Source organism: Cupressus sempervirens, chromosome 3, assembly GCF_028749045.1.
Source record: "Cupressus sempervirens isolate cs-2001-9-10 chromosome 3, ASM2874904v1, whole genome shotgun sequence".
In the NCBI taxonomy this organism is placed as follows: domain Eukaryota; kingdom Viridiplantae; phylum Streptophyta; class Pinopsida; order Cupressales; family Cupressaceae; genus Cupressus; species Cupressus sempervirens.
Window position 1 is genome coordinate 480,324,896 of NC_143120.1, and position 16,245 is coordinate 480,341,140.

The following is a 16,245-nucleotide window of genomic DNA, read 5'->3' on the forward strand; positions in this document are numbered from 1 at the left end:
GATTATCCAAAACCTAATCATATGCGTAAACCTAATCATGATTGAAACCCTAACTCTAATGATGATTCTAATCCTAACTATAATCAAGAGCTAAAGTATAACATATATATTAATGTTATTATAATTATAATTATAATCACAATTGTGATCATAATCATAGTCATAGTCATAATCATAATCCTAGGCAGAATCCTTATCCAAACTATGATGTAAACACTAACCATAATTCTAACCTTAACTCTCACCATAACTCTAATCCTAAGTTGAAACCTATCATATCCATTACTATATCATAACCAAAATCCTAACACTAGCCCTAATCTTGACTATGATGTAAACACTAAACATAATCATAAGCCTAACACTCGCTCTAATGAGGTGAAATTTATCATGTATATTAGTCTATCATGGATGTAACCCTAACCCTAACCCTAACCTTGACTATCATGTAAAATCAACCATAACGTGAACCCTAACCTAACCATGATGCAAACCACAAGATTGATCCTAGCCACCAAAACTAAACCCTAGCTCTAACCCTACATTAATCATACCATAGACCCTAAACTCTAATCGTAATTCTAAGTCCTCAATCCTAAGTTACCCTAAATCTATATTCATACCCTGCTCTTAAATCCAAACCTCGATTAGAACACTAACTCTTATCATGATATTAACAGTGATGTAAATCCCAACATTGAACCCTAAACCCTAATCACAACTATAACCTCTAATCCTAACACTTATATAAACCCTAGCCCTAATTATTATCTCAATACCAATCCTAAACCCTGATCATAATCAAAATACAAAATCTAACTAATAAACCCTAATCATAATCAAAATACAAAATCTAACTAATAAGACTAACCATAGCTTTAACCATAAACCAAATGTAGAATTATAAACACTAATCCTAATTGTAACCAAAGCCTAATCCTAATAAAAACTCTTATATTACCAATCATCATAATACAATATAATAATAATAATTATTTTTCAATGTCTTCTACGTCGTACCACGACTATTACTAGCATATATATTTATACACCTATTTTAATCAATTTCCCACGCTAAAATCAAATAGACGCCTTGGAAAGGTTAATCATATATATATAGTACACTAATTCTTTAAAATACTCCAAAACTATATTTAAATAATAATAATAATAGTAATAATAATAATAATAAAATAGTTGCTAAAAGATTACGAATTTGCTCGGAGAATTGAGTACACTTATATTATATAAAGTTAGGGTTTTGTAAACTCAAAGATACAGTCTGTAAATTACCGGATATTGTCTGTAATAACCATTATCGTGTTGGTCTTGGTTCTTCCTCAGGAGCGTAAGCACAGGTAGCGGCGGCGGCATCAGCAACAGTCACAATGGCTCCTCCCAAAGGTACATTTTAATTTAGTTTATTATCACGGTAACGAGTGCCGATTTGTAGACAAAAAGTATTCTGTAGTAAAAATCCATACTGGAGAATCATAATGTCAATGGATTCAAAAGGACACCAACATTTTTTCTTTTTTTAATATTATATCTCGAATAGAACGGATTAGGAGAGCTAGGGTTTGAAAGGAACACAGACTTCTCATATTGCTAATGGTATGCTGATTGCATTCATACGTCTTTTGGTAGTTAGAGAAGATGCATTTATATTAATATTTCATTGTATGTATATCATACAAAGACATAAGCACTGTTCTGTTACTCTTGTGTACTTTAGGAGGCGTCACATAATTACATTTTCTAATTTTAAGCATAATACCAATAAGGGAAGAAACAGATTCAATCTGGTGATATACCAGAGCATCGTTCAAAACCTAGACACTGCCTTACAAACATATTAAGGGACTTGCCATAACACCTTCCACTCCTATTGCATGGGTTTTCAATGTTTATCTAACTGAATGGCAATGGTTTTGCCCTTGCTCTGTATGGTTTCTGCACACAAACTTATTGGACGAGTTGGGGATCTTGCCGCCTTTTGTTATTAAGACTCATATTGGGAGAGTGTTGCTGACATTAGCGTTTTGCGTCATCTACCCGAGTCCGTCCTTACACTCATTCCCATATTAATATAATTCTTATCCATGCAATGATTGTCCTTTCTTATCCATTTACGCAGAGCGTTTCTTCATACATTGAAGTCTTTTCGATGTCTCTGTTTGTGGTCATTAACCCAATCTGTCCTTAAACTCATCCGCATCTAGCTCTTATCTATTTCATGACTATCCTCTTTACTTCCAAGTACTACTTCCACAATCCCAAAACTCCACCAAGTTATGCTACACAGGGATGCGTCCTGCCTTTTTGGGCGTCTAGGATGGTAATTTCGCACAGCCCAGCTACAGATTAAGTTGCACAATAAATTCATAGAATCTCGATCTGATTCATAACAATCAATACTCTGGGTTAATTAACAGCAACTAATAATGGAAGCAAAAATAACATAAGCCAATCACACATAGACAATAACACAGATATATCCAGGAAACTCCAGTATGGGGAGAAACCTGCAAATGTCTTCTATTCAGCCAGCAGAAAGCTTTCTCTTTAAGAATACAATGAAGTTTGCTATAACAATTTTACATTTAAAAAGCCCAACTGCTACTTAGCTTGTAAGAAAAAAAATTCTTTGCTTTCTTTGGCTTTAAATCATACAAAATCACTCTTGATTTATGCAACCCCACAAACTCAAAAAATATCCTTTTAAAGAATAAAACTAAAGCTGTTGCTAAACATCCAACTCAAGTTGCTTTAAAGCAACTCCACCTTCCTAGATAGGAAACAAAAATCAGCATAGGAAACATCCTAGATTGCATTCCCTGCCACCACCTGTCCCTGTCCCCAAAATACCGTGGAACATTTTAGAAACCAACACAATATAATGTTTTTCACAAGGCAACATAGCTACAAATTCAATTGGGCTTTGACATTAGCTAACAGCCTAAGAGTATAAGCTGACATTTAGTTGAATCTATGTTTCATGCATGCAGTAAAGTGTTGGAGTTGGAGGCTTATTTTGTGTCTTTGACGACAGTTTTTTATTTCATCATAATTGTCATCATTAAGAGTTATATAGAACACAAAAAAAACATAATATACTAATATATTAGTGCATATGTGTGCGCATGTGTAATTGTATATTGCCATCCCCTTCCATTCCCTATTTTTGGCTCTATTGGAATCGTCCCAGAAAAATGTCCCCTGCTGTCCCCATCCCTGTCCTCAAAATGCCATGTAACATAGCCATTGTGTTGTAAGGTTCCAAGTCTCTCTGTGATCATGAAGCAGGCAAGGCTAAGGCGACAAGTTCCAAGGTTTTAAGTCTTTCACAATCGCAAAATCCCATCAAGTTATATGATTTGTAGTTTTCTCGAAGTTTGAAGTCCAACACAAAATTTTGATAACTGACAAAACCCATCGTAATCATTTCTACCTCTTATCATTTTTGGATTTTATTAATTATCAATGCTTAAAAAAGACATGGATCTATTGACAATAGCTCTCCATACCTTTGCACGTACAAATGGTTGTGTGTTGGTAGATTTTGGGTACCAAATCAAAGGAAAAGCATGGGATGGACACTGCCCAACGCCACCATATTTGAATTTTGGAATTTTGTGCATACTTGCATGCCCTGCTTTTGTGAAATGTTTTTTGCCAACTTAGGTTTATTTGACCATCAAACCCTAGAAGTAGGCTCTGAAAAGACCAAAAGTGTTGTTTTATGTGTCAAATGTGCATTTGTGAATGTAAAGAATAACGTCTTGCCTCCATGTGTATGAACTTATTTTCTGTTGTGTGTATATATATATATATATATATATATATATATATATTTATCTAAAAAAATCTTGTATGGATGAATCTAAAACAAATCTGAAGCCAACCCAAAAAGTTATTGGACGAATTTTGAATTCGAATCTCAAATCTGCATACATACTGGAAATCGAACTGATAACTTCCTAGTTACCGGATTCGTGCCTTAACCCTCGGATCCAGATTCGGGTCCGATTCGGATCCGGATCCGCGTATGGATCCTTGAGGATCCGGGCAGGATCCTTAATCCTGCCTGTGGATCCGTCAGGATCCCTGGATTAAGGATCCTGCCCGGATCCTCAAGGATCCACGCGCGGATCCACGTGAATCCACGGCAAGGTCAAAAAAAATTTGCAAAAAAGTGGGAATTGTAGTTTCATATTTTAGCCTGCCAACATTTTCAACCACCAACACCTCTTTTAGCAGTCAATTTTGTGTCGACTCCAAACACTGACACAAAGCACTTTCAATATGGTATCAATGTGACTTTCATTCTGGAAAGAGAAGGCAGGACCGTTGACATAGACTGACAGCAGCTGCTGGTGTTACTGGTACATAGACTGACAGCAGCTGCTGGTGTTACTGTTACTGTTGACTGTAATGGCTGGAAGGACTGTCAAAGGCTTTGTCCAGTCATTTCTGGAAGAATTTTTTTAGCAGGTATGTTAACCTTATTGATCTTCATCTTCCCATTGGTGCTGAGTCAGACAGCACTTGCTGTCTTCAACATTTGGGAACCACTGCAAATCAATTTGTATTTGAACAAGTGTCCTAATGCAAGATCATTATAATGCATATATATATATATGCACGAATCCTCCACGAATCATAATTGGAAAAAAAAAAAATCCCCGAATCCACGGATCGGATCCCGTGCCCGAATCGGATTCTTGGCACAAATCGGTAACTAAGGATAACTTAGATGCAATGATCTGAGTTTATCCCAAACTTGTAATGAACTTACTAGAACTTCTGAAGAACAACTTTGAAGTGTGAATTCTCCTTGAGTAATTGTCTCCATTAGCATTTTTTTCAGTTTTGGATGTATCTATGATTTTTGGCCAGCCAGATGACTATAAATCGCAGCAAATACTTTGAGTGATATATTTTCAAGATAATAAAGGAAATTTTCAGGTGTATTCATCAATTGCTAACAATTATTTAATTTTTTACAAATTCTATTATTTCTTTGAATGCATGTGTGCTACCTAGCTTCCTTGTGTATTTTCAAAAGCATGGTGTAAAATGATACCTCCATCAAGGTATCACAGCATGATTGCAATCTTTGGATGTTGCTGTATGAAGCTATAACTTAGACACCTAGCTGGATATGGGCAGCAATCCGCTATTTGTTCCTGATTCCATTGCCTAAATACATAAAAACAACCTAAGCATTATCATATTTTTCACTTTAAGTTTTTTTAAATTTGTAGTTCTTTCTTACTTCCATGTCAGAAACTGCATAACATGGGTAGCTATATCCATATCCTCAAACGCTTTATTTGGCAGGCCTCAATTCGTTTTAGTGAAAGTGCTTGATCTTACATGAGCAAACCAGCGCATGGGTACAAACTGGCAACAAAAGTAGGGGTAGATTATGCAGAGAGCATGGTTTGTTGCAAGGGAATCAATCACTCGTTGAGATTTCATCAAATTTAGTGCCTTTTAGGAAACCTCTCGTCCTCCCCTTGCTGCTGTCCCCCGGCCGTCCCCCTGCCGTCCTGAAAATGAGGCTGACTTCCCCACGTCCTGGATACTCGTCTCACTGTCCCACCGTCCCGACGTACTCTGGTACTGGTGTTACATTGTAATTTTTTCCCTTTTTCACATTTTTTTTGTTTTACTTTATTTCGTTTTAATTTTGATATAAATGACATTATTCTTTAATTTAATAATAGGCCCTGATTTGTATATTGTTAACTGTTAAATCAACATTAATATTTTATGTAGTAGTTACGTGTCTATATTATTTATATAGTAATTAAGATCTCCATAATAACTTAAAAAATTATGTTAAATATATATGTATTTCTTTCTTATGATTGTCATATATAGCTGTATCCATGTAGAGTTTAAAAGATTGCTGCACTCGTATCCATATTTCTATGCTTATCCTTGTCCATGCAATTTTGACTACAGGGAAATCTTAGCCCCCTCAAAATTAGTCTTCGATTGTGCAATTCCAATCATTATTGTGTGATCTTCATTCCAAATTCAACATCGTGGGAAAGGATTTGTCTTTCAGGGTCCGTTTGGTTGTAGGAATTGGGCGGGAATAGGAAAATCTAAATGCCCGCATTCACCAATTTGATGTTTGTTTACAAAATACAAAATTGGAATTATAATTCGTCTATCCTAATTTGACCCCAAAATGAGCATAACAGAATTCCTAAAAAAAGATGGAATAAGAATAGCTTATTCTTATTCTAATTTTTAATAAACCCAATTTGATGGGTTGTTGGGTCCAAGACTTTGCTGTTTGATTGTATTTTGTCACTCAAATGTATTTTTGGTTTATTTTCTTTGTTCATCATAAGATATAAACTAGTGCAACATTATTTAACATTTAATATGTATTTTTTTTAAATGACAAAAACGACTAATATCATATTTGATATCTTTTCTTAACTTTCATAAGATTATCTTTACAAATAAATCTTGTGTTTAGTCTTATAATTAAAATTATGTTGAAAGATAATTTAAATATCATATTAATGATCTCGACTAATTTGTATTTTTTATTTTCTTTAATATATTTAAACATAAAATGATTTTAGTTTTGATCTTATGCTCGTTAAAATAATTTGATTTAATTTAGAATTAAATTTATAACATGTCCTTTGAATTTTGATGAATTTCAAAGGTTGTGGTATATATTTTGCTTATAAAGTAAATTTTAAAAATACAATAAAGACTAATTAAAATAATTTGGCTTTTAAATTTTTTTATTAAAAAACATGTATTTATAAATAAAAATCTTGTTTATTTAAAATATTACCAAACTAATTATTAAAATTTAAAACAAAACTTATTCCAATTCCTATTTCAATTGTTGCAACCAAACATAGAATATGCTTATTTCGACTCCTCTTCTAGGTCAACGAAACAGGTTCAAATGATATTCTAGAACTTATTTTAAGAGTGCATGATACCAGAAGAGAGCTTATTCCAACATAGATGAATGCCGTATTCGGCAATTCTTGTAGCCAAACGGGCCCTTAGAGATTTGTAATCTACAACTTCAGTCACCTTGGCTAAGTTGAGACCCATTTTTCATTCTTTCTAAGTTGCATTTATAGGGCGTTGTTGGTGTAATATATATCTTTACACCTTGGATATTGTTAATGCGATATTATATTTAATTAATACATCTGCTTTGAATATTTGGAATGCTCATTTATCCTTGTATAGCTAGGTAATAGTGACATATGCATACCTTGACATGAGATGCACTAGTGCCACACTACCTCGTCAATCCTTGATTGATGGTAGTAACTGGATGCTAGTTCTGTTTAGTCAAGGCCACCTTTGTTTGTCAAATTATGTTAACTGATCCATTTATTGGTACTTTAGTTCTTGACTTCTTAATAAGGCTAAGTTGACTAAGCATATGTACTCCATCCATCCCTTTGGCGGTTGATTTTCTCTTTATTGGAATAGTAGCTTTTATTTACCCTTCTTGTCCTCAAACTTCTGCTACTGTAGCTTTTTTCATTCAGGAAGATACGGATTTTTGATATTTCTAAATATCTCATTCTTCCATAATCTCATTTTCTCTGGTTTTGCCCCTGGAAACATGGCATTTGACTCTTTTTAGCTTTTGCATTCACCTGTTTGATCCAGTCAATTTGTTTTGTATTATAAAGCGGAGAAAATTTAATACATGAAGTCTTCAAAAGATATGCAAATAACATTCCTCAATCAATAAACTAGCCACTTTACAATTTTTTGTCTTGATTATTCTGATTTAGGTAATGGGATAAGGCCCGACTTCCTCAATAACCCCAATGAGGATGCCAACAATAAAGTTTATATTCTTTTATTGCCCCTCACAATCCATGGTTTTTAAAAGTGGTGCCTCTTTACGCTATGTTGCAATTACAATGATCAAGCACACCTATTAGAAATGATGAGCACCCCTATCCCTTTCCACAAATACCTAATGAGCTTTAATAAGTCTTCTACACGTTTCACCTCCTTTTTCATTAAGGTGCTACACAGAACCTCATAAATCAGATCCATGTACCCTTTTGGGTTTTCATTAATATTTCTCACATTTGGCCTATAAGATATCAGATCCAGAGTATCAAAATAAGTGCTATGAAATAAGAAAGATGAAGATGTACTAAACTTAAAAGGTAGTAGAAGAAGAAACTTAAGATTTGTAGATACCTTAACAAACTGTATCAGAACTGGAAACCAATCGGGATTAAAAAACATGAAGGTTGTGTCTGTTGGATATCAAAATGTATGGTTTGCAAGAGCATGTTGCAATATGTTTGACCTATAATAGTATAGGTCAAAATAGGTTCGACCTATACTTGGGAGGGCTAAATCTAAAGGTCTCCAAACTGTAATTGCTACTACAGTCTCAGATCAATGGTGTTGAATCTGAAACTAAGTAAATCTACAACTGCACACAAGAGAAGGGGAAATTGTTTGAGGAAAGGAGCTTGCCTTTGTCAAGATTCTATATAGGTATTAACCTTGAAATAAAATAAGTAAAGCATGTGAAACACGATAAATATAAGAAATACCTTTCTTGTAAAACCTTTGTGAATGGATATGTATCTGCTATATCCATAAAGATATATACTTGCTTTCTTGAATGTTTAGTTGTAGAATGATAGGATGTCTTCATAAATGCAATAGATCTACATTTTCCAAATCATGGATCATGGATGTATGTATGCTTTATAGGATGAATGGAGAGAGAGGAATAAAGAAATGGATGTAGATCTCCTCCCATGATGGCCAACTCCTTTTCTTCCTATGGAGAAACGGAACTAGCTCTATGGAAGAAAATGCATGAATGTTTGATGGATGGATGGATGTGAACTTGGAGATCTTGAATGGATGATAACCTTCAAATCCTAAAGCTAAATCCATGTTGACTTGCTAGAAGTCACCAAAAAACTCTTGAATATACATTGGACTTGAATGCTTGAGAGATGTAAAAATGTATATGTGAAAATGAGGGGGAGAGACCTCCTTTTATAGTTGTTTTAGAGTCCAAATTCATGAAGGCCGACCTTAATGGGTGGGAAAATGAAAACAATTTTCTTTGGGCCCAAAACCCAGCAAAATTCAACCCCTAAGGTATATATGTCAAAATAGGCTGGACCTATACTTATAGGTTGAACCAGGTCTGACCTATATCTAACCGGGTAAGTCTCGAGGTGGGAAATTGTGGAATTTGAGAAGTGTTTAGAGTTTCAGGAAAAAGTGGAAAAATTCTTGGCAGTGGGTGAGCATCCCTTGCCAAAATTGTGACATGGTTTAACAACCTCATGTGTCTTCTATAAGTCTATTGGTTGTATCAGATATTAATAGGTTGATCTGATCTCAGAGCTTGGTTATAGGTTTGAATCCTTATAAGCTGTAACATTGGAATGGGGGATGTTGGCAGTGGACCAATTCCCCTCACTAGACTCATGACATGGTTTAACACCCTCATGTGTCTTCTATAAGTCTAGCAGCTGTATTGAGCATTGGTAGGTCGATCTTTTGGTACAACGAGAACTCTAGTGGTTAACAAAGATAAGCAGGAAAATCAAGCATAAATGCATCCAAAATCAAGGAGATCGCTAAAATTGTGTCCAATATGTCCCAGAGCTTCCAAATTAATGGGTCCTAAGTTTTTAGGACTATAAAAGACATAGTTAAGGGTTAAACCTCCTCTTGCCAATAATCAATATAGAAAGTTGGAAGCCTCCAGATAAAGGTTGGATTAAGATCAATTTCAATGGGGTCTCCAAAGGAAACCCAGGTCCTTAAAGAGATGGATACTGTGTGAGATTTTATGTAGGTAATATTCAAATGATTGAGATAAGCAATTACTAATGGGTATGAAAAACAAAGCCAAAAGCTTGGTTGCATTACTATGAAAATGGAGGTCAAGAAATTGCATCTAGAAGGAGAGTCACAGATACTAGTAAATGGAATAATCAAAGGGGAAGCGGTTGCTTGGCACCTTAAACACATTTCTAGGATAAATATTTTGCTTAGAGAATCTGAGTAATTTATACTTCTTTGTCAAAGGGTGAACTGTTCTCTGATCTGTTATGTTATGATGTGCCACTTGTGCCTTTTCTGGGAATGCCATACAAATGGGTTCTCAGTGCTCATCAACTGCATGAGCATTTATACTTTTACATCACAACCATTGCAAATCTATTCTCCACTATTTGAACCCATGGTTACCAGGAGACCCGACTGCATAAGCATTTATACTTAATATCACTTTGCAAATCTATTTAACTATGCTTAAACCCTGCTGACTCATGTCAACCTACATTTCAATTGCAGTATATGGCTCTGTTTTGAGGCATGATCAGCACATGGAACTAGAATTGGCTGTCATTGTAATCCTTATGGCAGTTAGTTTGTCAAAAAGTGCATTTGAAACAAATGAAAACATTATGCCTGCTAACCTGTTTAACATTTCAAGTACTGAATTATAGAAGAAACAAAACGAAACAAGGAGTTCATTTGTAAACCAAAATTTGAAAAATCAAAACCAAAACTATTTTCCTCTTTTCCCAAATCAATCTCTACAGTCTCCTTGGTGTGAATGGACTCTTGCACGTGTAGGAATATTATTCCAATTGTTTTCGATCTTCAATTGTCACTCTTCTAATCTATTTGTGTGATAGCAAGCAATAATCGACGGTTTGTCTCTTGGATTCACAGTGAGATAAAATGAGTTTGTTAGAGTTTTTTGTAATGTCCCCATCTCTTTAGCCTCTCAATAGATTTCTTAGACTTTCGTCTTTCGAAGGCTAAGTGAAAATAATTAATTTGATTTCTTATAAAGTCATTAAATAAATTAAAAGAGATGACTTTAGATTTAATTAATTTAATATTAGGGAATCGTTGAGAAGCACAGCTCATCTATTGTTGGAAAGGAGGAAGCTTCTAGAATAGTGCGATAAGATAACACATATGATTCTTCTAGAAGTGGGGGTAGGAATAATATAAATAAAGGAGAGAGCCTCATGGGAAGGCATCCGGATTTGTATTGACATTTGCCTATGTATTTGTGGAGCCAAGAGCTTGCAGATAATCAATTTGTCTTTGGGAACGAAAACTCCCAATGATAGCAATTTTGAGGGTGTGAAACATCGCCCAAATTATTGCAGGGTGGAGGTGATATTTTAGTCACTTCATTGTGCTGAATTTGTGGCCAAGGGCCAAGCGTGAAGAAGAAAAAATAAGCTGGGAGTTTGCTATAGGCACCTGTTGCAGGAACATGATATTACTTGTCATTAGGGTTTCATTTAGGGCACATCATTTGGAGCTGTTCGGCAACCTCATTTTGAAGAATCAAATACTTTAAGGAGGCTGCAACATAACCAGGTTTCCCTTATTTATTCATGTATGTTATATGCTACTGCTGTAGGTGGAGGTCTTGCCAATTTTTAAGCATTCATTCATACATATATTACCAGAGTCTTGGGTTTGAAAATTGGCATTGTATTGGATGAGGAAAAATTAGTAGATTGTTACAAATATTAGTTTTATATTCAGATCTTGTAAAGATTTATTGGCTGTAGATGTTTCATATTCTCTTAGTTGTTGCTTGCATAGTTTAAAAGTAACAAATAAGGCAATAGGTGATCAGATTTGAGCAAGGCTCATTACATTTTTCAAATGCTTTAGATGCCACTTCTAGCATTAGGGATTCTGTTTTTGTGTTTTCTAGGAAAATTTAAAATCTATGTATTATTCAAAAAAAATAAAAAATTGTTTATTAAGTGGGTTTTGCATGGGCACCATCAGATTCTTTTGGGTTTGTCATGGGTTCTTCCTGGAAACCCCGGTCTTCTGTGCATGCTGTGGTGGAATCCTTTGAGGAATTGGCTCTGAATTTGGACCCAGTGAACAAGATCTGGAATCCAACCAATTCAGGGGATAAACCATAGCATTATCATGCTGTGGTAAACATACTATCATACGGAAGGTTTAAACTGTCAAATAACAGTTCCACTTGCATTCCTGGTGAGGCTTGCATCAGCAGGACATGGTAGCAATTGTCTTGTTAGCATATCCCTAACCAGTGAATCAATTCTATAAAAATGAGCTGTGGTCAAATCTTATCACCAGTACCCGTGTGTTCAAGGTGCATATTAATAGAATTTTTTGATTTATAATTGGTTTACAAGTAAAGCTGTTCTCTCTGTTAATCAGGTCAAAGTGTGTTTCTTCTTCCTCTGACATTTTATTAATCTGAAAATTTTATATCCTTCAAAACTTCAACTCAACCTTCCAGCCCCTGTAGCATCTAGGTCACCTCTCAAGACACATTTCCAAGGGAAAAAATATCAGCCTTTTCTACTCTATAATTTATTTTGTGATTATTACAATTTTTATTTTAAATTGTAATATAAAAATAATTAGCATCCACAGTATAAATGTATAAAGTCATTGGAATGTCCCTTTTCTACATTGCCCTAGAACTCTACCCTAAATCCACATTGCATAAGATTAGAGTTAGGGTTTTACCATGTGTAGGGTTTTCTTCGATTGAAATTGAGACACGGCTGAATCTGCATACAGACATTAATAAATCACTGGTTATAGGGAGTGCTGAAGTAATAATTTTCTTTATCTCTTCTTTCTATCTGTCTTCCACCTAATTTTCTTGATGTCTATTCTTTCTTCTTACTTATTCGTTGCTGATTATTCCCTTTCGAATGGATGTTGAATATCTCTTTCATATGTTATGAGGGGTTGCAACTCTTCTTACTTACCTCTTTACTAATTGCACCTCTTGGTTAAAGAATTTTGTTTTAAAATAACATCACAGCCTTTTATAAAACTCTTAACATACAATTATGGTCTCGCAAACTATTAATCATCCATCTTTGCTAGTTCGATGTCTTCTCCAAGATAGAAATGCTGAAAGCACCCAATAAGGGAGCCACACTCAGTGACACTAATATTTGATTCATACCATCATATCTTTGCTATTTTTCAGCTAAATATTCTCCACAAAACATTATTTGATTATCTCCTCAAATATCGAACTTCCAGCTTATTGCTTTCACAAGGCGGATGATTTCCATTGAACTGTTCCTGCAGCATAGGTGCATAGATAGGTTTACTGTTTGCAGCATTACTCTAAGCTCTAAGTTAAGATGTTGTTTCAGTTTTTAGCTCAAGTCTCCTAAAGAATTTCTTTTGTTTTAGTTGTAATGACTTAAAGAGGAATTAGAGCATATACTTTGCAGCCACCCTCTCAAACTTACACTCCCGGGTTGACAAAATAAAATGAAGTCAGTATCCCTCTCAAGCTTACGCTCCCAGGTTGACAAAATAAAATGAAGTCAGTATGTTATTTTAGGAAAACACATGATTCTGTTTAATCATGGAGTCACTGTGAAAGGATGTCCAATCCTTTGTTAGTAAGGTAAGTTTATTAAATATTTCAACTAGAAACGTCTCTTTATAAAGTCAGATTTTATTAATATCTGTCAAAATATTACTCTCGATCTTTTTGCCTTGTTTATGTTATTAGATTATGGCTTTGAATTTTAATAATAATGCTGGTTTTATAGCTTCTTTTATTGCTATCGTTTCTTAACACTAGTAATCAATCAATGGTACCCATGAGTTCTTCTTTGACAGCATATGAGTAGCTGATAATAGCGTGAACATATACTTCTGTTCTATCCCAGTAACTCTTAGAATGGTGAGAACATGATCCACTGATTGGTAACTACTGATTAGAGATCTATGTGGATTTCACCTTATTATGGCAACACTCTCATATTGTTTCTAATTAAATTAAATTATAATTTATTATTATTTATTTGTTTGATCATCTATATATATTTTAATTTTGACTTTTTATTTATAATTACAAACATTCATATTTTATTATGAATGTAATTAATAATTATCTTTTATTATTTAATTATTATTACATGATCCACTGATTGGTGACCTACTGATTAGAGATCTATGTGGATTTTGCCTTATTATGGCAACACTCCATATTGTTTCTAATTAAATTAAATTATAATTTGTTATTATTTATTTGTTTGTTCATCTATATATATTTTTATTTTGACTTTTTATTTATAATTACAAACATTCATATTTTATTATAAATGTAATTAATAGTTATCTTTTATTATTTAATTTTTATTAAATTTTATTTGTTATTTTAATATTTATTATTCACTTTTCACGATAAAAAACTTAATCAATAGTCAACACCTCTGCGATTTTGTCTTTCAGAGATTTTGCAAGGTGTGAAAAGATGAGGATACTGTAGTATGATTTCAAACAGGGGACATGACAGTCAAATTTCTTTAATTGTTTTCACATTGTTCTAGATTGATCTAAATATTTGATTTCCGTGGATAATAAATTGTATTGATTTTTACTTCTAGATAGTTCTTGATTCTTCTATGGACCCTTCCTTTTTTCAAACAATTTCTTCAATATTTCCTTGTTTTGATGATATAGAACTGCTTAACTGTAGTTCTGCACTATAACCACTGCTTTCTACTTATGTTTAAATGTGAAATTGACCTTTAGGCACCTCAAAGAAACCTGACCCAAAGTCACAGGCACAAAAGGCAGCGAAAGCAGTCAAGGCAGGTGCAATTACCATAAAGAAGAGGACCAAGAAGATCAGAACTTCTGTGACATTTCACAGACCAAAGACATTGAAAACACCCCGAAATCCCAAGTACCCTCGACTAAGTGCACCTCGTAGGAACAAACTTGATCAGTATGAGGTTCTGAAATATCCCTTGACAACTGAATCTGCAATGAAGAAGATCGAAGATAACAATACCCTTGTATTCATTGTTGATGTACGAGCAGATAAGAAAAAGATAAAGGATGCAGTGAAGAAGATGTATGACATTCAAACAAAGAAAGTGAACACTTTAATCAGGTTAGTGTCAGGGTTTTCACCTTGACAACAAAATCTTGTCTGAATTAAGTTGAGAATTGTTTTTAAAATTTGATTTATAAAAATGCTTCATGATCTGATAGACAACTAATTGTTATCTTGTTGTCTGTGTCTAGGCCTGATGGCTTGAAGAAGGCGTATGTGAGATTGACACCAGATTATGATGCCTTGGATGTGGCAAACAAAATTGGCATCATTTAAAATTTTAAACCTACACTTATATTTGAAGTTTTAATTTCATTTGCTTTGAAACATGACTTTCTCTATATGTTGGAAAGGTTTTAGTTTCTATTTGAAGCACACCTGTTTGATTTTGAACTCGTGTACTACGACACTTGACACTGTTAATTATGAGGATGTTGTTGCAGTCTTTTATTGCAAATTATTTCAAAATATAAGCTCATAGTCGGTTTTATTTGTTTCTTATCTTCTCTTGAAGTTCTGTAATACATCTTTAAACAGAAAAAAGTGATATACTTCCAAGTAATTCCCTTTTCTTTGTTATAGATAGTCACCAATCACTTTATCGTAGCTGCTCAACTTCATTTGTATTTTCCTTTTTATATTAAATTACTTAATTTTTTTTGTTAGCACATCAGCACATTTCTCGATTCATCAATAGTACAAAGACGGAGTTCATAGTATTCTGTTTTGTTTCTGTCAAGATTTTGGGACCTGCAGTAACCATGCAAGGACTTTTCCCAAAATCTTTTCTGTGTTTAAAACATCTGCGACGTTCAAGGAAATGGTTGGTCCTTATTCTCCATACTTTTTAGGAACATGTTGCAATTCATGTTAGACTGTGTGGTATCAACTTTCAAATAATCTATTTTTATTTTGAATTTTTAATTTCAAAATTTACATTTTTTATTAAGGCAGAATTATCTTTGCAAGGGTTTTAGCTGTGTTGCCAAGATTGTTTCCGTTCTACCCTTCTTGGTGGAAGGTGAAATAAACGACCGTGTATGTATATACATGGTGATAATAGCTTCCTAAGAATGATTACTCTATGCCGAACTTTTCAGAGCCTCTTTTGGAGAGTCCCCATTGCCCGCTTTCCGCCAATTGATTGCCTGTTTCAAAGCTTAGTTTTGGACTTTCAGTTTCTGCATTCTTTAGTGGAATTCTTTGGTCTCGATGAAGGCTTTGTTCTCGAGGCACATTTGTCGAGGGATCTATCTTTAGGATAACCCTCGTATTTTTGCTGGTTTATAAAGTTATTATTGATTTTTTTCACTTTGAAAGAGCCTCTCACAAAATAG

The 16,245-nt window shown here is 34.1% G+C and overlaps 1 protein-coding gene across 1 annotated transcript; it reads left to right on the top strand.

Moving 5' to 3' along the window:
• The first annotated feature begins 1,271 nt into the window (after positions 1–1,271).
• LOC149567253 (large ribosomal subunit protein uL23-like) lies at positions 1,272–15,407 on the top strand. The gene is made up of 3 exons (XM_089820424.1): positions 1,272–1,404; positions 14,602–14,965; positions 15,100–15,407. The coding sequence occupies exons 1-3, from the start codon at positions 1,389–1,391 to the stop codon at positions 15,182–15,184; spliced, it is 465 nt and encodes a 154-aa protein (XP_089676550.1). The 5' UTR covers positions 1,272–1,388; the 3' UTR covers positions 15,185–15,407.
• The last annotated feature ends 838 nt before the right edge of the window (positions 15,408–16,245 follow it).

Bases quoted from the DNA above. Each gene is read 5' to 3' on its own strand.
- LOC149567253 (XM_089820424.1), top strand. The intron at 14,966-15,099 runs GTTAGTGTCAGG...GTCTGTGTCTAG, and splicing joins AAAGTGAACACTTTAATCAG to GCCTGATGGCTTGAAGAAGG.